Raw genomic sequence first — 25970 nt, 5'->3', positions numbered from 1 at the left:
GCTCTCGGCGCAGGGAACTTTTCCCTCCCTTATAACCGCGCTGACAGCGCCCGCCTCGCCCTCCCCTGGCCCCGGCCCCCCGGCCGGCCGGCTGCCCCGCGCCCGCTCCAATCCCGGAGAGGCGTCTCGGCCTCCATTGGCCGGCCGGGGAGGGCGGTGTCGAGGCGGGCTCGCCCCACCCGGGAGGGCCGCGGCCACCACGCCCAGCCCTGCCCCGGGGGCACCGTCCTGCCCTCGGCTCCCCCGGCGCCCCGGGGCTCGGCCCGAGGCGAGATGCGGGGGATGGGGACCTAGCGCAAACCCGCTGCCCACCTCGCCGCGCCCTCCGGCTCTGTGCACCAGGAATGGGGACTGATTGTCCCGGAGTGGAGGGACCCACCCAAGCCGAGCGTCCTGGAACGTTGAAGCTCGAGCGCCCAGGGTGAGGACGCTACCTATCTCGGGGTGATTGCAAACAGCCCTGAGTCCTACCCCCGCCCCCCTCCGACGCCGCGGCTCACCAAGAGCCCCTCGGGTCTCCCCGCCGTCGGGCTGCGGGCGCCCTGAATTTGGAAGTACACGCTGCCTTTCCCAGGGTGCTGGCTTCCAACTCCTCTCCCCAGCTCCTCCCCAGGTGTCATCACGGTTTTCATTTATGTATGCAAGTCCTGACAGCAGAGGTGACTCTTCAGATGGCTCTCTGTGTTTGAACATATCCAGTTCCTACAGTTAACAACTCATCCCTAACACGAAGCAAGATGAGGCTGAGGTTGGGCGTCCGGAGCTTGAAGCCCCCGCCAGAGCAGTGGCTCTCACATTGCGGCTGGGTGGGGGTGGGGCAGAGGAATGCGTTTCCATCAAGGGTGCTCCCCTTCAAGTTCCCAATGTGCATGCCCTAGGAGTAAATGTCTCTGATATGCTCACATTTTGTTGTGGTCTAGCTGGGAGTCACCACAGTTCAAATTGTCCCTTAGGGTGCTTGGGGGTTGGGTCCAGGAACCTCCTCTCTCATAAGTACCAAAATGCTTGCTTATATAAAATGCCGCAGTATTTTCATATAACCTATGCATTCCTTCCAACTGGTTTAAATCATGTCTAGAATATGCATAGCCCCTAAGATAGCATACATGCTATGCAAATAGTTGTTCTGCTGGATTATTGAAGGCATAATGATGAGACAGAAAGTCTGTGCCTGTTTAGTGCAGACCCGAGCGTCGCAGGCCTGACTGCACGGTACATGGTGAGGGGGGCAGGACAAGGAGTTCCAACAGCAAGTGCTGGAGAGAAACAAGCCTGAGGGAGCCGAGGCTGCTCCTGCATGTGCCTCTGTGTCTCTCATTCCACGCTTTGGCATAGGGCCCAAGGGGCAGCCAACTCAAACTTTGCACTTTGAAAGTTTCTGAATTTTGTGTGTGTGGGGGGGAGGAGGACAATTTCTACCTGAGGTAAGTCAAAAACCCCACTGATTGTATTACGCCACACATGTTGCACAAGGGCAAGGAAGGCCTCTTGGTTTTCCCTCCTGGGCACCAGGGGTACCTTCCACAGGTTGCCATGGTAACCAGCAAGGCCCATGATGTCACTCACTATGGACCAGTGCTACCTGAGTCCTCTTCACAGACGCTGTCACCAAAACGGGAGTTCCACCTGGAGTATGTGATGGCTGGGGCCGGTGTGACAGTGAGCCCCTGATGCCAGCAGGTTACCTGCATGAGCTCATGGGTCCTTGGGGGAAAGATTCTGCCCCCCCCCCATCAAGAATGCAGTGGTCACAGTTGGCCAGCCCTGGGGCCATCAAGGGACTCCTTTCCTGGATGCAAAACGGTTGGAAAGACAAGTGTTGGATTCTCTGCCTGTCCCACCATGCTGGAAGACAGGGTCACCCTGGACCGGACGGGGTTGCCCAGGAGGTACAAGCAAAGACAGGGCATGGGCCAGGCCAGCCTCTGCAGCCTGTCAGACAGGCTGGGCCCCTCTGCCACCTGCAGCTGCACATTCCCAGCCAGTCTGAACTTTGAGTGTCTCCTTGCAGGCCTGATTAGCTTGCCCATGACCTCTGTGCACGCGCAGGGCCTCCCGGAGGCTGCGCTGCCTCTGTGGGCTACAACCCATTGGACCTTGCAATTTGTAGGGGCTGAGGGAGCTTGGGCCTGCGCTGTCTCCCCACCCCCATGGCCTCTCAAACTGCTCACTCGACATTCCTGAACTGCCATCAAGCCGCTGGCAGGGCTAGCAGGTGTGTGTGTGTGTGTGTGTGTGCGCGCTCTCTGCTCCACCCTGGCCTCTTGCTGGATACATGCCTTCCCCACTGCCCTCCAGAGCCACTGGCTGCTGTCCTGGGGCCAGGGGCTTGCAGAGTGCCAGTGAGGCTGGGACAAGCAGGAAGGGTTAGTAGCTGCCTGCTAGGGCACCCACAAAGAGAGACCCAGGCCTGCCAGGGAGAGCAGCCATGAATGCCAGGCGCTGACTCTGCAGTGGATGCACGGGGCAGATGCGGTCAGAGTTTCAGGCCTTGGAGTCGAGGCAAACCACACTGGGAATTGGTGATGAGGGTGGGGCTGGGAAGCGGGAGCCAGGGGAAGACACCAGAGCTCCATGGGGCTGTGGAAGGGCTGGACCACAGCCCTAGTGGGCTCCGGAAGAGATCATGCTGTTGGCAGGACTGAGCTGCTTGAAATGCCTCTTAGCAGAATGGAGCTGCTGAGATGGTCACTGCCACCTGTTAGCAGACAGTGAGATGTGACCTTGGACCTGCTGGAGTGGCTTGGAGGAAATGCCTGTTGGCCAAGGCTATGAGGAAGCTGGATCCCTCTGCCCTGCTGGTTCCACTGCTGTGAGGAACAGTATGAGAGCTTCTCAGAAAGCTCAGGATAGGGCCCGGTGGCGCGGCCTAGTGGCTAAAGTCCTCGCCTTGAACATGCCGGGATCCCATATGGGCACTGGTCCTAATCCCAAGCAGCCCCACTTCCCATCCAGCTCCCAGCTTATGGCCTGGGAAAGCAGTCGAGGATGGCCCAAAGCCTTGGAACCCTGCACCTGCAAGGGAGACCTGAAGGAAGTTCCTGGCTCCTGGCTTTTGATTGGCGCAGCACTGGCCGTTGCGACTACTTCGGAGTGAATCATCAGATGGAAGATCTTTCTCTCTGTCTTTCCTTCTCCTGTCTACATATCTGACTTTCCAATAAAAATAAGTAAATCTTAAAAAAAAAAAGAAAAAGCCCAGGATAGCAGCTGGCATGGTGGCATAGCACACTAATTCTCTGTCTGCAGTGTTGACATCCCATATAAGCACTGGTTCGAGTCCTAGCCACTCTACTTCCAATCCAGTTCCTTGCTAATGGCATAGAAAAGCAGCAGAAGATGGCCTAAAGCTTTGGGCCACTGCATCTTTGTGGGCGATCCCAGAGGAAGCTCCTGGCTCTTGACCAGCACAACTCTGGCCATTGAATTAGATATCACTTCTGGGTATAAAAGAAAGGTTCTGGGGAAGGTGTGTACAGTCACATCTAAAGAACCAGGAGGGCACAGAACCTGAGTGTCCCCTTTCCCAGGGGAGGGAGAGATGGGCAGTGTTGGTCCCCTCGCACACCAGGACTGAATACAGGGGACACTCCACTGCGTCTGGCCTGCCAGTCAGAGGAGCTTCCTGGCACGGAACGACGCCTGCCAGGCACTGGGGGGGAGAAGGGAGAGTTAACACGAGCCGTGTGTCAGCTTCGCAGAGAGTTTTTGGTTCTTTGGTTGGGGAAAGGACCAGTAAGCAGGCCAGTGAGGCACCAGCTCCTATCAGCTGTTCATGCCCCAGTTCCTTGTAATGGCAAGTCTGGACCTGGGAGCCAGAACTCCAGGCCTCCCTGGTGCGTGGTGGGAACCCCATGGCTTGAGACATCGCTGGAGCTCCCTAGAGTCTGCAGTAGCCAGGACCTGGGGACCCAACTCAGACACACTGATGGGGAGGGGCGTCTCTAACCACTGTCTTCACCACTGGGCCAAACATCAGCCCCAGCATTGCAGTGCTAGCGCGTTCTGGGAAATCTATTTCAGAACAACACAAAGTTCTTAACATGACTGAACTGTACACTCAGACATGGTCAATTTTATGTTTTCATAATTTAAAAAAAAAATAGTGGAGGAAGCTGCGAGGGTTGCGTTGCCCAATGTTCCCAACTCACATTGAGAACACTGAGGCCCCAGTAGGGACTGGCTTTCCCTAAGGACACAGCCTTGGCACACGGTCCGGGTGAACACAGTAGGGGCCGCAATGCGCATGACCAAGTGTGGTGTCTCCAGCTGTCCTCAGAGACCAGCACTGCTGCTAGCCAAGGAGGCCAAAAATGACTCGGATGTGCCAGGGAACTGACGGAGGCCCAGCAGAACATCCAGAAAGTTTACCCAAGAGGAATAGCTTTGTGTGGCTAATGTCAGCTAACCCTACCTGTGGTCCGGGAGCCAGCTTCGAGTATCTTGGGACTGTTGCCCAGGCCCTGGCATATCGCCTGGCCCCAGCTTGGTCCTGGGTGTGGCTGGACCAGGCACTCAACAGCTAGGGGCAGGGGTGGGCACCTCGAGGGCCCAGCCCTGCATCCTCTCACGCACCAGAAGACCCAGGTCTGATGGTGGGGTCCTCTGACTTAGTAACCTTCCCTGCCTCCTCCTCCTCTCCCCCCTGGGGTATAGGACTGGTTCACCCCCCCGCCCTGCCTCTTTGAAATTCTCTGCCCCGGCACAGAATCCTGAGCGTTTGTTGAGCAATGAACAAAGGATTGGGAGAGGAGGCCGGGCCAGTGATTCTTGAGGGGTTCTGGGAGTCAAATCACAGATGAAATGGGGAGGCAGGCGGGCAATCCCCAGGGCACAAGGCCACTGGCTAGAGAAGGTGATGGGCTGGACGGCTCATTGTTTCAGACATTCCAGTGGGAAAGTCCTCAACTGACATCCCACCCAGAGTTTGTGCGCTTTCAACAAAGGCACCTGTAGTCCTGAGCTCGCAGCCCTTACAGATGGGGAGAGGGATGGCCACCACAGGACCTGCCCTAGGTCCTGGCCACCGCCACCTGCGACTGCTGCCCCTGGCCAGGAAGCCACTCAAGACCTGGGCTGGGAAAGCCCGAGTCCCTGGCATGGCTGGCTAGGTGCTGCTGCTGCTGCCATAGGCGGGCATCACCAATCATTCCTGTCACACAGTCTTGCTAAGTCCCAGGAGGCCTTGCTGCTCCAATTCTGAGCTCCGGGTTCCTGCGAGACGGGAGCTGCAGAGCCAGGAAACCCAGAGGAGGGAAGCACCCAAAATGCCACAGGAAGGCAGCCTGGATCCCAGGCCTCCCAACAGGGAAAGGGAAGCTGGCCTTGTCTCCCAGGGGCAGCCCCAGAGCACGCCAAGCGGCGGGGAGGCCTGCAATGTCCTCTCCACGGAAAGTGGTGCTGCCGCTGGGGGCGACCTCAGGATTTGAGCTTAATCCTTAGCACGAGGGCGGGTAAGGAAAGGATTTGGTTTCATTCCTTCAGATGCCCAAGGCCTGGCAGGAGGCCCCAGGGTGCAGGAGCTGCGCGTGGCCCCCCAGCTGCAGCAACAAAGCCTTCCTTTATGAAATAGAGATCATGTTACATTCCGTTCAGAGGAAATCCGGGTGTGGCGAGGGATGCATCCAGGTGGCAGCCCCAGCCCTGCAGGGCCGGGGATGGGTGAGGGTGGGTCCAGGCCCTGCTCACCTCGCCCAGCCCCGTGAGTGGGGCTGCTGTTGTCGGAATGCCACGCACAGTAGCAGGCAGGCAGGAGAGTCCGGAGGCCCTGCCCGTGTCTTAGACCCCCAATCCTCAGAGTGACTTTGGAAACAGAGCCTCCCGCCCAGAGCTTGGGGCTGAGCTGGGGGAGGAAAGTTATATGGGAAGCAGGGGTCCTGACTTCTCTTCAGAATGCTCTGGGGTTATTGCCAGCTGGACCAGCTCTTCTGTCCAGCCCTGCTACCCCGTGGGGGTCTGAGCAAGCAGGGGCTGTTGTGGGATAGTTCACGGGAGGCCACTTGGGAAGAGGGTGAGGGATGGCTACTAGGGGCGCTGGCGACACGAGGAGGGGCGCTTGGGAACTGAGGAGGGGGATGACCTGGAGATGTGGTCTCCCAGGACAGTCCCCTTTGGAAGACACGGCAGCAACAAGGCACCTGCAGGCGGCAGCTCCTGAGGCTGGGGGGAGGGAGGAGGGGGTCCCGGCTTCAGCGGAGGTCTCCAAGCCCCCAGAATATGGCTCCAAGCTCCTTCCTTGGTCTTTGGTGCTATTCTCTGGTGGCTGTAGAACCCAGTGGGGAAGGAGATGAGGCATGCTGTGCAGTCCAAGCCTGTGGTCCCAGGACAGTCAGCTGGTGCTGGCTCAGGGTGGCTCCCCTCTTCCCCTGCCCCTGCCAGCCTGGTTGTCTGTACATCCCTTCGGCTTCTAGCTCAGAGTTGGCTCCAGGACTTGCCGCCCGTCTGTCCCGGAACAGGTGTTGCAGGTCTGAGCCTGGCTCCAGGCCTGGGCAGGGGCCTAGGCCTCCTGCGGGAAGAAGCCAAGCTTGGCCAGCGACATCTCCTTCCGCAGCCTTGCGATCTCCCAGAACATTGGTTCTGCTGCAGGCACACAGGGATGGCTCAGCGTCACCCTGGCTGTGTGGTCTGGCCCTCACCCCTGGCCCTGGGGTCCCCAGGCCCCCAGGACGGTGGCCTTGGTGAGTGCCTGAGGCCTTATGGGGCTGACGCCTGGATGCTAATGAGGGCTGAGCTCACTGCAGGGATCAGCTGCCATGTGCCAACAGCCACCACACAGCCTGATGCGGACACACATGCAGGAGCCATCACATGCTGAGCTCTGGCGGTGCCAGGCCCGGGGATCACACACCATAGGTGCCAGACGATTTCCCGCCCTGACCCCAAGTATCGAGTGATGCCACAGTGTCTGGGTTCTGGCCTGGCAGGTATCAAGGTTCAGTGTGCCACAGCTTCACACCCCCCACCATGGGGGTGCATAGCCCTCCGAGTTGGTCCTCCCCACCCCTACGCTCCATGGTGGAGGGTGAGGAGCAGAGAGTCCTGCTGTGGCCAAGACCATGGCTGGAGGCGGCAAGAGCACCACAGGGGAAGCCCCGTGATGCGGGGCCTCGAGTGCCAGTCCCCAGCAGCACGTGTCTCCACATGACTCAGCACCCAGGGCCTCTGGGGGCCCTTTTCTAGCCTGCACTGGCCCCCTCGCTAGTCTCCTGGATGAGGAGCTGTGTTGTCCAGCCTTGGCTGTAACACCCAACCCTCCCCGCAGTTCGTGCCCAGCCCGACTGTCCCCTGGACGCCATCCCCTCACCAGCCACCAGGGGGCACTCACCATCCTGTCGCACCAGGCCCTGCTGGATGTAGCGGATGTAGGTGAAGAAGTTACATACGGCTGTGATCTGAGGGCAGAAGCAGGTGGGCTGTAACCTGCCAGCCCTCACACACGGGGTCCCCTGACAAGCCACTGTGGGCCTGAGACCAGAGTAGGAAGTCCCAGGTCCCTGTAAGGACCAGAGTGACAGCAGCCTGATTAGAGTCTCCCCTGCTAAGAGCAGCACCTGCTGATGGCTGTACCAGCCAGTGGGGCAGCAGACAGGTGACACATGGGGAGGATGGAGGCCAGGATTGAGGAGACTGCAAGGCTAAGAAGTGGCCAGGCTGAGAGGGGAAACCAGGCAGGGCCTGGCTTGGAATCTTTGCTTAGTCCCCATAGGCCAGCTGGCATGCCACTTATAACACCAGGAGAGGTGACACCAGAAGCCCCCACCCGACTTGAAGCCTGGGGACCCTGCACTAGCTCAGAAACTGCCAAGAACTCATGCCAGGTGGAGAGCTCCCACTTGGTGACCCTCTACATCCCTGCCCTGCAGACCTTGGCCAAGGACTGCTGGACACAGCAGAGGGTTATGCAGGACCAGCTCCCTCCCCTTGAAGGGCCCTGAGTGCAGTGAACAGGCTAAAGCCAAACTGCACCCCTTCCGACCCACGCGGCTTCCTGCTCTCCTCCTGGGAGCTGCACCAAGCCCCATCTCAGGCTGTGCTTCTAGGCCACCCAGCGTGGACAGTGTGGAAGGCAGTGACCACTGGACATCCAGCGCTTTGGGGAAGGGCCACCTGTCTGCATGCTGGGCAGCAGGGATGCTGCATGGGAGGGCAGTGCCCCTGCCAGGCTCTCCCCTGCCCAGCAGGATATGGGACAGGGGCAGGCACCTGACAAGGACAAGGAGGTGAGAGAGAGAGGACAGCGAGTTCAGAGGACTGACCACAGGGCTCCGAGGTGGGCATGGTAGGAGCCAGGCCGTGGTGTCGGGCAGGGTACAGACTCATGAACAGGATGTGGCAGGGGGTAGAATGGCCTCCCCAAGGGCTGTGCTGTGTAGAGAGACCACCCCTCCCTGCCAACTCCACCCTACTTCAGTTCCTCCTCGCCTCATCTCCCCGCTCCCTCCCGACACCCAGATAAAGAAAGTTCCAGAAGAAATCTTGCTGTGCATGGTCATGGCTGGGAGGTGCTCAGGAGCATGGCCTTTCATTGAACCCTGGTCAGTTTGAGAAAGGAGCACCACTGGCCTGGGGGCTCTGGGCACAGCTTTACGGGGGCCAGGGGTTGCAGTGACAAGCAGACAAGGATGGAGGGTGGGGAGGGCTGGGGTCCCTGCATTGTGGCTCGGACCCCACCCCCTTCTCACAGCTGAGAGATCTGCATGTGTGCGCTCACGCCCTGTGCACACTGCCAGGACCCCCAGCTGCTGCCTGACACACAGAGCCATTCAACCCCTTCTGGGCCTGCTCCTCCCAGGAGGCCACAGAAAGCTCTGAGGAGCAACTAGCTTCTCACTCACTGTCTGCTTGGCACAGCTTTCTAAACGGACTTTTTCTGGATCCTTCCAGGCCCTTCTCACAGTCCCTGCCCACAGTACCAGCTGGCTGGCCTGGTCCCCACAGACGTGCAGATGCAAGTTGGGGTTTCCCCCTGCTTGATTACAGGGCTGTGGTCCAGCCCCCTCTGAACGTCCCCAATGGCCCCAGCATTAGCCTCTGGCTGATGTCAGCTGACAGTGGTGATGGACGCCTGCTGAGAGGCTGTGGCTTAACCCTGGGAGCTGAATTCCATCACCAGTCCTGAAAGGGTGCCTGGAAGACAACCTTGGACACAGAGAGGAATGAGACTTGGTGGCCGGGACTGGGGCCCGAGGAACAGTTGGTGCCCAGGCTCCCGACCCAGGGGTGCGCCATGCTAAAGTGCGCGTGGCTGGAAGCTGCTGCCTCGATGTGATTGGTGCCCCAGCCTGAGCATTCACACACGTGTCTGGGCTGGGTGGCCCTTGTACTCTGTACTTGTTGAGCCAGCACCTGCCTATGAGGTCTGACTTACCCGGGCCCGGGAGGAGGGTGAGATGTAATAGTGGCTCTCGGAGTCCCCCAGCCGGATGCGATGGTGGCAGGTGCGGGCCAGCCCGCTTAGGGCGCAGGTGCTGGGAGGAAAGCAGAGGGGGCTGTGAGGGTGCTGGATGGGATGTGGCTGCTACTGATGTGCCCAGGGAGGGGCAGCGAGCAGACATGGGGGCCGTAGTGACAGCGGGCTGGGTTCCCCTGCCCCGCAGGCACAACAAACCCCGCCGAGATGCTTCAGGCTGGCTGGATCCTGCTCCAAGACCTTTGCCTCACCCTTCCTGTGTAGGAGAGCTTGGAGGAGCCTGGTCAGGAACACCAAAGCACGTCCAATCTAAAAGTGCCCGCCACCCCTCCCCCTTACCGGTTACCATACCAAGGTGCTGCTAGCCAGGCCTGTCCCAGGCCACCGCTCCTCCCACTCTTCCCGGTCGGCAGGCTTCCCCCTTGCATGTCCAGCCACGCACACACTGGGGTCCCATTTCCAAACTCGGGACAGAAAACTCCAGGTGGCCCAATTGTCTCTCCCCTTCTTCCTGTTCCCACAGGATCACTAACCTCAAGCCAGGCCAGGCCTTTTGCCTGGACATTCCCTCCCAGCCCCTCCCCAAGCCCACCTCCTCTGCCCCTCCTCCTTGCTGGTGGGAAACTTCCTGCTACCCAGGGAACTGTGAGGGAGAATCCCAGGTCCAAACAGCTTTAACTCCTTGGCTGTAGCCGTGTGGCAGAAACAGACCAGAGGTGGCTGGCGGTTGACCAAATGCCAGCCCAACCTCTTTCTACTCTAGCCCCAGGCAGGCTCATCCCTAACTCCCCGGGGCCCACTGCCTGGGGTGTTTCTGTTAAAGTCCCAACTTCTCTCACTCTCTCTCTCTCTCTCTCTCTCTCTCTCTCTTTTTCTCTCTTCTCTTTGCCCAAAGGCAAACTTCTTTACATCCTATCAAAACCCAGCTCCTGTGGTGCCCTTCCATGAGGAGGCTCCCATCTTGGCATCAGACCCTGGGCTGCCAGCGGGGACTCCTCCCCAGTCTCTGGCCCCGACTCCGCTCACTCTGGCCAAGGGGCAGAAAAGCTGCTGCCCCTGCTCAGTGCTGCCCACGTAGCGCGGAGGACAAGATCTTTGGGCTACCTACGTGCAGAAGGCCTTGTCGGCAATCAAGGGTCACTTCTGTGTCAGCTGGGGGCCAGGGAGGGAGAGGAGCCTGGGACAGGCCAGGCAGGGGAGGCAGAGTCCAGTTCCTGTATCCCCTGCAGGGCCTGGACCCCTAAAAGGCCCTCCCTGTTCTGTCCCTCTCCTGCCATGTCCACCATCTGAGACTCCATTCTCCCCAGCCACCTGCTGGGCGTGGCCCAAGGAGGGGTGAGACTCTCCCTTGTGGGTAGGAAGCTTACTTAGTGCTGCCACACTCCACCGGGGCAACCGACATGGCAGGCAGGGTGCGCAAAGCCACAGGTTCAATGGTGAGTGTGTTGTCCTCCACAGCGGCCCGCACCAGTGCCGAGAGCTGCAAAGACCAGGGTGCAGGGCGAAGGGGTGCTGGTGAGGGTCGGGATCCCTGCTGCGTAATGGGGGCTGGGCCTCTGGCTGGCCGTTGTCTCCACCTCACCTCCTGCATGGTGAAGTCGAGGCAGGGACCCACATCCTCCCGGTACACCCTCTCCAGAAAGGGGTTGCTCTTGTCCAGGGTGGGCGACTCCCTCCAGGCCTGGAACTCCGCGAAAAGGGTGGTGTCCACCTGCCGGGAAGGGGCAGTTAGGGTGCTGGGGGCCAGCACAGCAGAAGAAGCAGATCCCGATGGGGAAGGATGTGTTGGGAAGAGAAGGCTGAGCAGGGAGTGAAGTTCCCTCTGCTCCTTGCCCCCCGGGAACCGCGAGCCGCCAGCTCTATCTCCAGGTGGGCTTTTTGCTTCTTGGAGCTACAGAACAAACAACCCTCCTTGAGGAGAAAAAGTAGCCAGCTGGACCCTCAGGCCTGGACTGGCCCCGACGCACACACAGGCACATGCACACAGGAACGGGAGGAGGGAGGTGTGGGGAGAACCACACTGGCCTGCTCTGGGCTGCATGCACAGGGCATGAGGCTGGCAGAGGGCCCCCTCTCTGGAGCCATTTACCTGGCGGGACAAGGAGAGAGAGGTGGCGGAGGTGGGGGCCTCAGGCGGCTCCGCGGGCGGGAGCTGCCAGGCCGGCTCGTAGGTAAGGTGGACAGCCCTGCTGGGGATCACACACAGCAGCAGAGACAGGAGAGGGGGCAGCCCCGGCTGGGCAGGCGGGGCAGACGGACAGACAGACAGGTGCACGGGACAGACAGTAGGGAGGAGATATCAGTGAACCGTTAGAAGCGTAGAGCTTGGAAAGGGGTGCAGGGGCCTTGCCCGCGCCTCCTTCCCCACAGCGGCAGGGACAGAGACCTGGTAGGGTTCGGCAGTGGGGGCCCAGGCAGCTGAGCTGACCACCCCTCTCCTTCTCATCTCTCTCAAAGGTGTCCCCGGGGTGCAGCTCTTGACATCTGCATCTCGCCAGCCCTACTGGCCAGGGGAGCGTGAGGAAACCAGGACCCTGCCCCGTGGCCTTGCTTGTTCGGGAGTGGCAGCCCAGCCTGGACCAGGACCCCAGGCGCACAGCCCAGGTGGGAGGGAGACTCTATCCAAAGGCTACACTTGTCAGCAGAGGACGCCGTGGATCCTGGAGTTCATGGGTGCTTGTAGGTGGGCTGGAGCCCCTGGGCCGTGGTCACGTAGGGCTCAGACCCTTGGCCCTGCAGAGGAGTCTCAGGGGCAAAGCCAACTTCAGGGCTAGAGACTACCACCTACTGCTTCGAGTCTGCGAGGTGGGGAGACTGTACCCGCGGAGGCCAAGGCTCCAATGTCCTGTGTCACAGGCGTGTGTGCTGCCCCAGCAGCCCAGCACCCGGGCTGAGAAAGGGGCAGCACAGACTCCAGGCCACACAGCGGGGCCACAGAGTCACTCTGGTCCTCACTGGACACCAATCTGGCTGAATGTCCCCATGCTCACGGACTGCCCACCGCCCTCACCTCTTTGCCCTCCTTGTCAGTGGTGAGGCTGTGCCCTACGGCGGGGCACACAGCCGGGCACAGGGAGCTGCCGGTGCTCTTGTGACGCGAGTGGCCCTTTCGGGGCCCGGCCTTGGTGGGGCTCAGCAGCTGCGGGTGGAGCTCGCGGTTGGGAGAAGCCGGTGTGGATGTGATGACCAGTGTCTTCAAGGCGGTCACCTCCGCCTGTAGCATGTCGATCTGGCCAGGGGGCAGGGGTGGGATTCAATGGCTGGTAAATGCCCCCCTGGCTGACCCAGGATGGCCAACCCTGGGTAGCAACCAGTACCTAACCCCACTCAGTACCACGGGAACTGCGCTTGAGGCAGGGACCCGGACACCCATGTAACAGATGGACAGACTGAGGCTCACAGAGGAGACAGGGCCCGCTCTGGATTCCACTGTGAGCAAGATTGTGCTGGGAGCATTTGGGAGTCCCAGGCCCTTGGAAGACAGAAGGGCCCCAGCCACGTGTTGCAAGCTGCTACAAGGTGTGGGAGGCTCCCTGGAGTTTGTATGCTTTGTAAAACAGCTGGGAACACAGAGAATGTCAAGGTCCACAGCTCCACCCAATCCCAAGAGGCCCTGGACATCTTGGCAGAAACACTGGGGGGTTCAGGGCCCCTGTCTTTCGGCTGCCTGTCCTTGCTCCCCAGAGCTACACAAGGGTCCATTTGGGCAGTGCAGGCCAGTGCTGGCAGGGCTGGGCGGGTGCCCCAGCAGAGCCAGGCAGGTGGGACCCACCAGGTGACCCAATGAGGCAGGGCAGGTGATTCAGCAGGGCCAGGGCTAGAAGGGACGGGCCTCACCTTGCCCCAAGCTTCCTTTAGCTGCTTCTCTGATGCCGCCTGCTTCATGTTGGCTTCTCGAACCATCTTGTGGGCTTCCTGGGTAGGAGGCAGCCTCCTGTGAGCTGGTGGTGAGCTGCCGCTAACCCCGTGCCCCAGCTTTCCTGGCTGTCCTGCCACATACCTCGAACAGACTGGCCGTCAGCTCTTCCAGCTCTCGCTCCAGCTGTTCCCGCACCTTGGACAGCCGTTCGCACTCCTCATCCTTCAGCCTGAGCTCCTGCGGGGTGCAGGGCAGGGGCTGGGAGCGCTGAGGCACCTGCTCAGGTTCCCTCCCCCGGCTGCGGAATGCCAAGTTCTGGGCCTGAGCTCAATTCCTCTGCTGTGAGTTGGTGATGCATTTGTTGCCCCTAGCATGAGGCCGCAGCCCTGCCTGTACATCCATCCATTGCAGCTTAGAACAGCCTTCGCGAATGTCAGTTAACTAAGACATGGGGTGGAACTGGTGCTGTGGCAAAGCAAGTTAAGCCTCTGCCCACAGATCTGGAATCCCACATGGGAGCCATTATCAGTCCAGGCTGCTCCACTTTTGACCCAGCTCTTTGCTAACGGCATGGGAGAGCAATGGCGGATGGCCCAAACCCTTGGGCCCTGGCACCCATGTGGGAAACCTGAAGGAAGCTTCTGGCTGCTAGCTTCGAAGCAGCCCAGCACTGGCTGTTGTGGCCATTTGGGGAAATAATCTGCTCTCCTTCTTTCTGTGTAACTCTGACTTTCAGGAAAAAAAAGACACGGGGGAGTCTGACCTACAGGTTAAGACACCCCCATCCCATGGAACAGGACCCGTCCCACTCTGTCTTCAGCTTTCTCATGGTGTGCTCACGTGACTGGATTCCTCCCACGAGGGAGGCTGGGCATGAGCTCCAGCCCCCTGGCTTGGGCCCCAGCCTGAGGGAGGAGGCTGCGCCACGGTGAACATTTGGGGAGTTAGCTCTGTCAATTTTTTTTTTTTTTTAATAAAAGATCTGACAAGAATGGGTCCCTCCTTTGTGCCCAGCGTGGGGTCACTCTCCCTCAGCAAGAGCCATGGCCACGTGCTTCCAGGCTGGTCCTTGTCCCCAGGGTCCCCTCCGTGCAGCCTCAGCCCTTACCTTCTGGGCCTTACATAGCTCTTCCTTTAGGAACTCCGAGCCTTTCTCGCGGATCTCCATGGAGGAGCTGCGCAGGCGTGACATGTCCAGCTTGGCAGCCGCAGGGCCCTCCTCAGTTGGGGCCTCCTCCCTGGTGCAGGTGTCCACCAGGTCTCCCGGGGCCTCCCTGCAGCCTTTGCAGGGGCCTGCACTCTTCCAGGGGATAGAGTTGGCTGCGAGGGGCGGTGGGAGGCCCTCATCTGGCTGGGGTGGGCTGCAAGGCAAACAAAGACATCAGCAGGTGCAGGAATCCTAGGGTCTGGAGGGCTGAGCCCAGGGACCGGGCATGACGCCTCAGTTGGCTGACCTTCCACCTGCATCCACCAGCATCCCTTATGGGTGCCAGTTCATGTCACAGCTGTTCCACATCCCATCCAGCTTCCTGCTCATGGCCTGGGAAAGCAGCAGAGCAGGGCCCAAACCCTTAGGCCCCTCTAGCCACATGGGAGACCCACAAAAGCTCCTGACTCCCAGCTCCAGATCGGTTCAACTCCAACCATGTGGCCACTGGGGGAGTGAGATTTGCCTTTCCAAGAGATATTATCTTTTTTTTTTTTTTTTTTTTTCCCCGCTGATTTACTCCCCAAGTGTCTGCAATGGCTAGAACTGAGCTGATCCAAAGTCAGGAGCCAGGAGCTTCTTCAGGGGTCTCCACACGGGTACAGGTTCCCAATGCTTTGGGCTGTTCCTGACTGCTTTCCCAGGCTACAAGCAGGGAGCTGGATGGAAAGTGGAACAGCTGGGGTAAGAACCAGCGATCATATGGGATTCTGGTGCATGCAAGGCAATGACTTTAGCCACTAGGCTATTGTACCAGGCCCAGAAATAAATAAATAGATCTTTAAAAAGATGGGGCCAGCTACAACTGGGGTTGTCACAGAGGCAGGACGCCCAAGTATGAAGTCTCTGACAGGGCTCCTGCACCTCTGGCCCCTGCAGCACAGTAGGGAGTCAATATACAGGTGCCACTCAATTCATGTTTGCTCAATAGGTGAGTACAAGGTTTGAGAAATTCAGGAGCTGGCATTGTGGCACATCTGAGTGTGCCAGTTCAAGTCCTGGCTGGTGTGCTTCCTCTCCAGCCCCCTGCTAATGTGCCCAGGAAAAGCAGCAGAAGATGGTTCAAGTCCTTGGGCCCCCTGCTCCTGAAATGGGAGATGCAGCTGGAGTCCCAGGCTCCTGCCTTCTGCCTGGACCAGCCATCTGGGAGTGAATCAGCAGCTGCAATATCTGTGTCTCTCCCTCTCTGCCACTCTGCCTTTTACATAATAAGCAAATTACTTAAAACAAAAGGCTTTACGGCTTTTAACCGTAATGTAAATGTAATATGTTATCTCAAACACCAAAGAAGGGATGAGAGAGAGAAAAGAAATACTGTATTCTCAGAATTGTATCCACAAACTATACTGAAGCTGCTAAGTCAAACATTTACATATAACAGAAGTCTGAGAACTGCAGTCCCTGCTTTCCCAAAGCGGGTCTATCCTGATGATTCCGGTCCCCAGGGGAAGGGGGGCAGGTGGGGAGGTCCTGGCCCCAGGACTCATTACAGTGGGGCTGCCTCAGCACACATCACACATGGCTCGTGGGAAGTGGTTCCTGCAGATGTTGGTGGGAAATGGTTCTGGTAAGTTCTGCCCCTTGCAGGGTAGGTTAGGACCCACAGGCCCGGGGCAGGAAGGGCCTGCAGAGCTGGAGCAGGGTAGCCCACTTCCTGTCCTTGCTGTCCCTTCAGGGAGGGGCCCTGGCTCCCCTACCGCCTGCCTGGTGAGCTCAGGCAGACACCCCCCTTTCATGGGCCTCATCCCCTGCAGCTGAAGGCTCTGTCCTCACCCTGCCCCCCAGCACACCCCTGCTTTCGCAGAGCCTGGAGGGGGAAGGGGAGGACGGGAGGGTTCGGCCGGCCGTGGGGCCGTGGTTTGTGCCAAGACAGCACCTCTGGACTTGCTCGCTCAGCAGAAAGCCACAGCTCCTGAGCCAGCAGCTGCTGACCGCAGGGGCTGGGCGAGGGGCGGGGGACTGGGCCAGGATGCTGGTAGCCAAGGGGAAGCTGGGGGAGAGGGCTCCCAGCAGGAGAGGTCTGGGGAAGGTGAGACCGAGGGGGGAGGGGCTGAGGGGATGGGTGAGAGGCAAGCCTGAGGGGCCAGTGTCTGCTCCCGTTCTTGCCATCATGCCTCAGTTCCCCTCCCGATAAGACACAGTGATTGCGAGAACAGCCAGTAGCTGCGGCAGCGAGCCTGCTCCCAGCCCCTCCTAGGGCCCCGTCCAGCTGTCTGGCTCAGCCCACTCTGGGCTCTGAAACCCACCCACTGTGTGGCTTCCGGTCTCCTGGGGCTTCTTCTGCCCAGCAGAGATGAGGGCCTTGATGGTGAATCTGGGGACACTTTCCTGAAGCAACAGGGTCTGTCGGGGAGACCCTTCCCTGGAGGAGGAGGGGGTCTGACTGGCCAGGGCTCCCTAAGCCTTGCAGGGCATGTAGCAACTCCTCTCTGCCCCCAAAGGTGCCATGGCACCCATGTTTGGGGGGGGGTCTGCATCCTGTTTTGTGCCCTAGGCATGCTGTCCGGACCACGCCGTTCTGTTGAACATTTTTGCACCAGCACTGTTCTGATTCTACAGGTGGGGCTCAGAGAGGTGCAGGGACTTGCCTAGGATCACACAGCACAGGCATGAGGCTAGGGCCACAGTCCAGGTCCGAGACTCCAGCCACGGCAGCATGGCGGCTAGGGTGAGGAACACGAGGGTTGGCATCTATCTTAGAAGCAAAAGCTGCTGGGTCCGGGTGGAGGGTTAGAGGTTGGTGTGAGCCTCCTGAGCGATGGAGGGAATTCTGGTCCCATTACGGCTCAGTCTGACTCCTCACGCCAGCTCTGTCCCTGCGAACCACCCTCCCAGGAGGAAGAGCCTGACTGGGGAGAGCAGCAGAACGTAACCCACGGGTCCCTGCGTGCTCTGGAAAGGTTACCCAGCTTGCTCTGCGGCCGGAGCCTGCAGGAGGTGCTTTGGGAAGCAAACGAAAAGTTGCTTGACTAGGTGCTGGGTAAACGGCGCTCCCAGCACCTGGACAGGCTCTGGGGCTGGCAGGTGCCACTGCAGGTCCCTGTCCTGGCAGGGGCGGGGAAAGGTTGGCCAGGCGGTGGCTTCTATCCAGGAAGCTACTGCCTGGAGTAGAAGAAGCAAGGACAGCAGGTTGAGGGGCGGGGCGACGCACAGGGACAGCCCAGGACACGGGGCAGGAGTCCAGCTCTTGCATACCAGCCCTGGGACCACCCCTGCTTTCACTCACACCTTCTTGTTACAAGAACAAGGCCTCCAGTTCCTCCCACGTGCTGAGCTTCAGTCACCCGCATCAGCTGGACCTCTGGCCCTCCGTGAAGGAGTCTATGTTAACCCATCATGTGCTGGTCTCCACAGGGCTCTGCTTTACTCTGAGAGGCCGCATGGGTACCTCCCCTTGCTGGGTTGGGGAGCCTGAGCTTCCAAAACAATAAGACACTCCTTGCCAGGAGAGAAACCCAAAGCCTAAATCCAAGGGGCAGGAATTGTGAGACCAGCAGGATCACCTGCAGCCACCCCGGCTTTCCCAAGGCCTAGGAGCGGGAGTGGGGCGAGGAAGGCCCAGTGCTCAGCAGGAAGCTGTAAGTGTAGCTCCTCCTCCCTCACCTCCAGTCTTCCAGGGCAGGCCCTGTCACTCAGAAAGCTCGGAAGGAGGAGGGGCCCTGGGCCCTGGCCCCACATACTGCAAGGAAGCCCTGGTACGGACACCTGGCAGGGAGCAGGGTGTAGGGGATGGGGAGAACTCAGCCCTAGAGCTCCATCCCTGTCCCTCCCACCCCAGTCCAACACCCAGTATCTGGGCTGGGTTGCAGAAACCGTGGAATAGGTGTCGCTCAGGGAGAGGCAGCAGGTCAGTAGTAGCTGCGGGGCAGCCAGTAGCCCCATCCGCTGGGCTCCTGCGGGAAAGGCCCCACCGGTCACTTCCCCAGGAAGCACACACCAGGGAGATGCCATGGCCGCATGCCTTGTCCCCCCCCACACCAGTGGGCTCCCTGCTGGCCTGAGCCACCACTGCCCGCACGGGCAATGGCGGCAGGATAACACAGCCACCTGCAGAGAGTCACCCTCGGTCACTCAGTAACCAGACTCAGTAACTAGGAGGGTATGGCCAGAAGCCAGAGAGGGTCCTTTGAGGGCTCCAGCCTAGCCAGCTGTCTGGCCAGCCTGCCGTCAGGTCCCCATGTTCTCGGCTGCAGCCTGGAATGACTGACTCCAGGGTCACCACCAGGAACCATACGCCCATGCTAAGAAGCACAGCAGCTTCAGCTGCGCCAGTTCAGACCCTGGCAGGGATAGGGCTGGGAGGGCATGCTGGGGCCACTCATTCCTTCTGTCCTGGGCCAATAGCCCCACGTGCCAACGAGGCTGTGGAAATACTGATTCCTGCCTGGCTCCAAGGGACAGTGTCACGGCCAGGGGCTCTGTATGCCATGGCCAGGGGTCCCATGCAGACACACATACACACTCCGATTGTCTACTCTGGGGCTGCAAAGGCTGAGGCTGAAAGCTGGGTGACGTGTCTCTGGGGACCAAAGCATCCCAGCAAAGGGACTCTGGCCAACCTGCAGTCCAGCAAGGTTTGGCTGCAGTCTTCAGCCCCATCCCGGCCTGTAAGCTCTTAGTCCACTCTGGGTAGGCACAGGTGCCACCACGTGGGTGTTGGAAATGCACTCCCAGCCTGGTGTTAACCGTGAGCCACTCAGAGTGTCAGAGAGGGAGGGCGACCTTGCCAGAACATTCAGCAAAAACTAGCAGCCTGGACGGTGAACCGGGAGTGTGGGCACACGTGACCTGTCACCCTGCCTCCAGGGAGAGGGGATGAATGGTGGTTTCGGGGAAGCGGGGCAGGATGCAGACAGCACTGGAGGAAGTCAGAGCCATTCCCCAAAGGGGAGGGGTGGGAGCGGTGACATGGCTGCTGAGGCAGTTTGTTGGCAGGGGTCACAGAGGAGAAACTGTGGGGGGACTGCTGGGGGGGGGGGAGTCCAAAAAATAAGATTAAAAAAAAAGAGAGAGAGAACCAGGGTGGGCCTAGAGGAAGCAGGGGTGGGGGAGTGGTGCAGGGGCAGCAAGGAGCAGGTGCCGACCAAGGGAGGGAGGAAGGGGGAGGGCCTGGAGCAGCCTAGGAGATTGCTCAGAGGCCAGGATCCCTGGAGCAAGTGGCTAGCCCAGCCCAGCCCTGCCCTGTCCTGCTCTGCCCTGCCCTGCCCTGCCCTGGCAGGGAAGAGGGTCTCCACGCAGTCAGTACCAGGCCTGGTGGCGTGTGGGGTTGATCTCCCTCCTCTGCCAGTACAGGGTGGGGCACACAGCGTACGCCTCACATCTGTTTAAGGTGTCCTATGCATTTCGTCCAAGCAGAATAGAAGCCCCAGAGCTCACACCTCCAGTGTAGACAGTGGGACCAAGCAGAATAGAAGCCCCAGAGCCCACACCTCCATTGTACACAGTGAGCATCTGTCCTGTGCCAAGCCTTGTCTCCCGCCAGGTGGCTTCCAACCTGCACAACACAGAATCCGGCAGCATCACCCAGCCCCCTCTCCCCATACTTTATTTCTTTGGCATTCCTGCTGCTCGCTTGCCAAGGTCTGCTTGGAACCGATGTCGGGAAAGCCTAGGAAAGAGGCCTCCACCTGTGGAGGGGGTTGGGGAGCTAGATGACGCAGGGCGTCCAGGAGGCAGCACCTGTGGAGGTTATGCAATGTCTTCCTCATGAGCATGTCCACCTGCCGGAGGGTGGGCCCCTCAGGCCACACATCTCAGGGCTGGCAGTTCCTTGTCCTTAGCCTCACAGGTGACAAATCACAGACCCTAAGACCAGACCAGCTGAGTGACTTGCTTAGGATCACACAGCTAGTATGGGACACCTGTAGTTATGGAGCTCTCCAGTGTCCAGCCAGGGCAAAGATAGCCTCCCTTACTTCCCAGGCAGACACTCCATCAGGGCACAGCCCTCCCTAGAGACAGGTGCAATGAGTCCCATCTGTCAGGTGGGAAACTGGGAAGGATGGGGCCCCAACTATGTTATAGGGCCACTTGGTAAGCTGAAATTCAGCCCAAGCTCTGACCTCTGCTGACCAAATCTCATGTACCCAGCACTGTGTTAGATGCAGAAGTACTCAAGGTGGGGCTGGCACAGTGGCATATATATTAAGCCTCCACCTATAGCACTAGCATGCCATATGGGCATCAGTTCATGTCCCTGCTGCTCCACTTCCCATCAGGCTCCCTGCTAATGTGGCCTGGGAAAGCAGCAGAGGATGGTCCAAGTGCTTGGGCCCTGCACCCATGTGAGAGCCCTGGAAGAAGTTCCACACTCCTGGTTTTGGAATGGTCCAGCTCCAGCTGTTGCAATCATTTGGGGAGTGAATCAGTGGACGAAAGATCTCTGTCTCTCCTTCTCTCTCTGAAACTACTTCTTCAACAAAAAGAACATTTTCTTATATGTTTAAATAAAAGGACTCAGGATGCTACTTCTCCTCCCCAGAGCAGGACTCCAAGGCAAGCTTTGGGGAAGGGGAGGGACTTGGACTGCACTGACTCTGGGCTCACTGTGCAGGCCCATGCATGGGAGTCCCAGGGGAGAAGAGCCCAGCAGGGGCGGGCCATTGAGGGGCTGGGACTCAGCCGCTGATGGAGCTCAATCACCCAGCAATGCCTCAACTGCTTTAGCCAAGGAGGAAACAAAACAGAGTCCCAGAAATAGCACGGCGAGGGTCACTGACTTGCCAGCCACCCCTACCTACTTCCCAGAGTCGGCGGGAGCCACTGGCGGTCCCAAGTACAAGCTGCTCTAACAGAATGAGGGTTCTGAGTCAGTGCCCCTAGGGAGTGGGGTGTGTCCCAAGCTGCACCCATCGTCCACTCACAGCCCTGGACCTCTCACTTTGGATGTGGAGGCAGCAATTTCAGCATCAAGGTCCTGGCTACTCCACTTTTGCCCTAGCTTCCCTACTCATTCACTTGTGAAAGCAGCGACCCTTGACTCGAGCAGGGTCCTGGCAATATGGCAGGGAGGTTGCACCCAGGGCCTTGTCAGGGACCCTGAGTTTCCTTCATCTGCTGAACTTTCTGGGAGGTTCCCGCCTGGAAGCCTTTGGGAAAGGGCATTCCCTGACCAGTGTCATTCCAGCCCCATAATCCACTGACTTCACCTAGGGGCCCAGAGAGGGAGGCCTCACCCTTGAGGTCACACAGCTGTTCTCCCCAACCCAACAGGTCACAAGCTCCATCCAGGCCAGCTGCACTCCCTCGGGGGTGCACAGAACACTGGCAGAAATACCCATCCAAGCACCTTCTCCCTAGGCCCACCCTCCTTCCCCCACCAGCTCTGCTTCTGTTCTTCCTCTGACGGTCCCAGCGCCCCCTACTCCCCCACCCCTAGTTCTAGGGGAACCCTTGTGCCAGCATCCCCCTGCTGGGGACCACGCCCCACTGCACCCCAGCCTTTCAGCTCAGCTTCCTAGGAGCCTTGGAGGAAAGCCACCCAGCCTGCCCCTGGCCACCCCCCCCCGCCCCCACTCCCGTTCCATTTCCTCCAAGACCTGCTCTTTCCAAGCCACTGGGAAGAGGAAGTGTTTGCCGCGTTCCATGAGAGATCACAACCTTCCTGTACGACCGGGCAGGGGTGCCCATCACACAAGAGCCAGGACCAGGGACCAGCAGGGAAAACCAACGTTCCCCCTAACAGATCCGTGGCCTGCTGCTCCCAGCCCAAGGCCGAGCGAGGGTCAATGCCGCCAGGCTCGGGGAGCCCAGAAGGAGGTTCTGCCATCAACTTGCCGGCGACCTTGACTAAGACCCAGCCTCCCTGCCACGGCCACGCCGCTTTTCCAGAGTTCATCCCTCATCCAGGAGCGGGACCAGATGGACTTTAGCGTACACACAGTGCCCCCTCCCCACCCCTCAGCGCTCGCGAGGAGCCAGGAGGAGTTGGCGCTGTCACGCCGGGACAGTCCGCCGCCCGGCCGCCTGGCTGACCACCGGGAGACCCCATCCCTCCCCCCAAAGCATCCTCGCTCCCATCTGCCGGCTCGCCGCTGTCTTCGCTAGGCACTGCTCCTTCCGCAGGCCCGACTGGGGGCGCAGACCCGGCGGGGGACACCGGTCCCCAGCCCCCATCCTCCCGCCCGGGGACGCAGTCGCGGCCCAAGCCCCGGCCCGCGTACACGGGGACCTACCCGCTCCACATCCCGGCACCTCGGGGCGCCCGGGAGTCGGTGCCCCGCGCCCGGCCGCCGCGTCCTGGCTGCGCCGCCGCCACGCGCCGCGTCCCCGGGCCGCCGCCGACTCCGCCCCGGGCCCCGCGGGCCGCCCGCCCGCCGCCTGTCAGTCCCTCCCGCCGCCGCTGGGGCAGTCGGCCCGCCAGGCCAGCGGTCCCCTCCCTGCCCTGCCGCTGCCCCTGCCCGGTCACGTGGCCGGTGGGGGCGGCCCGAGGACACGTGCCCGGCCCCGCCCCCGGCCGGCTGGCTGCGGGGGGCCGCGGGGGACAGCGAGCGGCGAGTTAGGGGGGCACGTCCTGGATGCCCGGGATCCTGCAGCCGGCGCGGGATGCTCCAGGAAGCAGCCCAGCACAGCCCAGCACGGCCCAGCACTGCCCAGCACTGCCCAGCACTGCCCAAGAAGCTCCCATGGCTCCCAGCCTCCTGACTACCAAGGCCAGCAGCCCCTCACGCCCTCAGCTGGCCTGCCAGCCACACCCCTGCATGCGGGAAGGGGTGAGGGTGGCCCCTGCTGCGTTCCTCCGGACTACAGCCCACCTTTGCCTCAGGTCCCCTGCCCCTGTGGGACACCTGTCTGCCTGCGCCCACTGCCCCTGGCATTCCTGACCTCCACTCCATGCCCGCTTTCAGTCTCCACAGAACCTGTCTCCAGCCTGGGTCTGGATCCCTACCCGCTTCGGGCTCCACCCTGCCTGTCTGGAGGAGGTAGGGGCTGTCAGGGCAGGGATTTCCCCGGTAGGGGGCACTACAACGCTGGCTACACCACTTCCAGGCTCAGAGACCCTGAGTTGAGCAGGTCTTCATTTGGGGCTGCCTTTCATTCACTTGTCTACTCCTGTAAGCCCAAACCTTGGGCCCATGCAAGGGCTGGGGCCTCTGCCCTCCTGGGACCCCAGGGAGCACGCTCCTAGGACCTGCACTTGCCCAGGGCACTCCTTGCCAAGCAAAGGGCGCCTCTGCTCGCAGTCGAAAACAGAATGCCTTTGCCAGCTGAAAGCAGCTCACACTTGAGTTCCAGGACTTGGTGAGTCGAGAGGCTGCCTTGTGCAGTGAACAACCCGAACACCCCTTCACGGCACGCCTTGCGAAAAACGCTCCAGACTCATTCACAACAGGCCTCTCGTCCGCGCTTCCGCTCCCGGCTAGGCCGGTGTGTCCGCGAATGTTACTTGCAGAAGGCAGGAGCCAGTGCATCTTGGAGCTGTGTCCTCCACCCCGCCCAGTCTGGCTCAGGGCTGGCCCCAGGCAGATGTCAGCGTCTGTTTGCTGACTTCTATCCTTCGCCAAGTCAGAATTGAGCAACTGCTTTCTTCCTGGCTCTGGGTAGGGGAAGGAGGAGATGACACAGAGGAGCTGGGCTCAGGGCCTGGAGCCCTTGCTTTCTAAGCTGGGGCAAGAGATAAAGAATGGCAGTGGAGAGCCTGGGCGATAAGGGTGGAGGAGGTGTCGGCCCAGGGCTGTGGCCAGGGGAGTTGTTTTCAGGCAGGCAGGGAGGACGAGGCTGAGCAGGCTGTGGAGCAAGGTCTGGAAGGGTGAGTGTGTGCCCGCCACTCCCGCCAGGGAGACAGTCACTAACCAGAACCATCTATGTGTTCAGCTCCCATGGGCGCCGTGCCTCCTCCCGACAGCACAGCAAACCCCTACTCCTGAGCTGCAAAGGAGAGGCTTAGAGAGGCCAAGACACCTGCCTGGTGTCACACAGCCAGGGAGAAGCAAGGAGCCAGTGCTGTTGGACTTTTTTTTTCTTCCCTAAAAAAGACAACCCAGACACCAAAAGGCTCCCTCGGATTGTAGGTGCCCAACCCAGCAGGCAGGGAGGGAGGCAGATGTCCAATGCCCTCCGCAGCCTCCTTTCCTCTGTCCCCCCTCTTTGGCCCGTCATCCCCTCCCTTTCTCAGCCAGCCCATGGCTGAAGTCAGATGAGAAGCAAGAGCCCGTCAGCCTGGCTGACCCAGGCCCCAGCTCTGCCCTTAGGTCTGCCCTCAGCTCACTGTAGACCTGGGACCAGTGGCGTGCCCTCTCTGAGCTTCAGCTCCCATCAGTTTGCAGAGGACAATTAGGACCATCCCTCCCTACTGTCCTCACCTCCCCTGGTCAGGAAAGACCACCCTCCCCGTCCTCACCCCCTGGTCAGGGAGGACCACCCCTCCCCCCCCATCCTCACCCCCTGGTCAGGGAGGACCACCCCTCCCCCGTCCTCACCCCCTGGTCAGGGAGGACCACCCCTCCCCCCGTCCTCACCCCCTGGTCAGGGAGGACCACCCCTCCCCCCGTCCTCACCCTCTGTCTGGCTGACCTCTTCTGGGTCCCAATCCTGGAACACGGTGCCTCTTGCCTGCCATGCCCCCATAGCGTGGTGCCATGCCCCTCCCCTGTCCCAGGCACTCACCTGTCTGTGCTCCAGGGCCTCTCTCCTAAGCTCCCCTCCAGGGCCGGGCCCAGGCCTGATGGGGCATATCGGACAACCCCTGAGCTCATGGCCAGGAACACTGGGCACGACCCTCTGGCAGGGCACCTTCTGGGCTCCTCAGTGGCATTGTCCATCATTGAGGCGCCAGCCTGGGGGTCTCTCTGGGCTGGCGGGAGGAGAGGTGGCTGGCCTTCTCTACTCTCCAGGCTGGCAAGCCTCACGCTAACCTTTGCTATCTCTGAGGAGCAGCAGTGCATGAGGGAGGCGTCTCCCAGGCAGGCCTGTGCCTCCTTCACCCCTAATTATTAACTCCCGCAGCTCAGCAGGCGGCACAGTCCCTGGGGCCTCCTGCCTGGGCTCCAGGCTGGGGACAGTGAGACGCTTGCAGGCAGCCTGAGGCCCCAGGTCTGCTGGCCCCCTGGCTGGGGTGCTTGTCCCCACTTTACCTAGCATGCTGCTTCCAGACGGTTGGTGCAGCCCTGGTCTTGTCCCTGGCTGGCTGTGCGGCCTGGCACAAGCCCTTGTCCCCCAACTCCTGCCCCCACTACCCATGGCTTCAGGATCCCCTTAGAACTTCTAACTAAAGGATAACTCAGTACAATAGTTGGAACCGCAGACCTGGAGTCCAGGCTAGATTCAGTTCCCCTTCCAATTTCTGAAACTTCAGGGAGGTTAGCCTCTCTGTGCCTCAGTTTCCCCCACAAGGAAGTAGGTGCTCATTCTCTGAGGTTGCCTGGGCTGGCTGCCATTGTCCTCCCATACCCTATTTGCAGGCTCCACCCCATGGATTTTTTTTTTACTCATGCCTCTTCCTCCAGGAAGGCTTCCCATGTAGAGTGCCTCTTCCTCTGCAGGCACTGGACTGGAGC

The 25970-nt window shown here is 60.2% G+C and overlaps 1 protein-coding gene across 9 annotated transcripts; it reads right to left on the bottom strand.

Moving 5' to 3' along the window:
* Positions 1 to 5560: 5560 nt before the first annotated feature.
* On the bottom strand, positions 5561 to 25343 carry RAB3IL1 (RAB3A interacting protein like 1). 9 transcript variants are annotated; one of them, XM_040981985.1, is made up of 11 exons: positions 22650 to 22675; positions 14377 to 14629; positions 13410 to 13505; positions 13247 to 13324; positions 12420 to 12638; positions 11499 to 11645; positions 10992 to 11120; positions 10777 to 10889; positions 9368 to 9467; positions 7325 to 7391; positions 6359 to 6579 (listed from the first exon to the last, which is right to left on the bottom strand). In XM_040981985.1, exons 1-11 carry the CDS (start codon positions 22658 to 22660, stop codon positions 6497 to 6499), a joined length of 1296 nt encoding a protein of 431 aa, XP_040837919.1. In that variant the 5' UTR covers positions 22661 to 22675; the 3' UTR covers positions 6359 to 6496. The 9 variants fall into 9 exon arrangements, with proteins under 9 accessions (XP_040837913.1, XP_040837918.1, XP_040837914.1 ...); XM_040981979.1 differs by lacking the exons at positions 11499 to 11645; positions 22650 to 22675 and adding an exon at positions 25081 to 25342 and having other exon boundaries at positions 5561 to 6505; XM_040981984.1 differs by lacking the exon at positions 11499 to 11645 and having other exon boundaries at positions 5561 to 6505.
* Positions 25344 to 25970: the final 627 nt, after the last annotated feature.

This window comes from Ochotona curzoniae, unplaced genomic scaffold (assembly GCF_017591425.1).
Source record: "Ochotona curzoniae isolate NIBS_2020 unplaced genomic scaffold, NIBS_Ocur_1.0 contig_3527, whole genome shotgun sequence".
NCBI lineage: Eukaryota > Metazoa > Chordata > Mammalia > Lagomorpha > Ochotonidae > Ochotona > Ochotona curzoniae.
The sequence above is the reverse complement of the archived record's forward strand: the minus strand, read 5'-3'. Positions and strand labels throughout refer to the sequence as shown.

Bases quoted from the DNA above. Each gene is read 5' to 3' on its own strand.
- RAB3IL1 (XM_040981979.1), bottom strand. From the start codon at position 25,238: ATGATGGACAATGCCACTGAGGAGCCCAGAAGGTGCCCTGCCAGAGGG. The intron at 11,121-12,419 runs GTGAGGGCGGTG...CCTTCCCGGCAG, and splicing joins CTGACAAGGAGGGCAAAGAG to GTGGACACCACCCTTTTCGC. The intron at 6,506-7,324 runs GTGAGTGCCCCC...TTCTTCCCGCAG, and splicing joins GGGCCTGGTGCGACAGGATG to GAGGCCTAGGCCCCTGCCCA.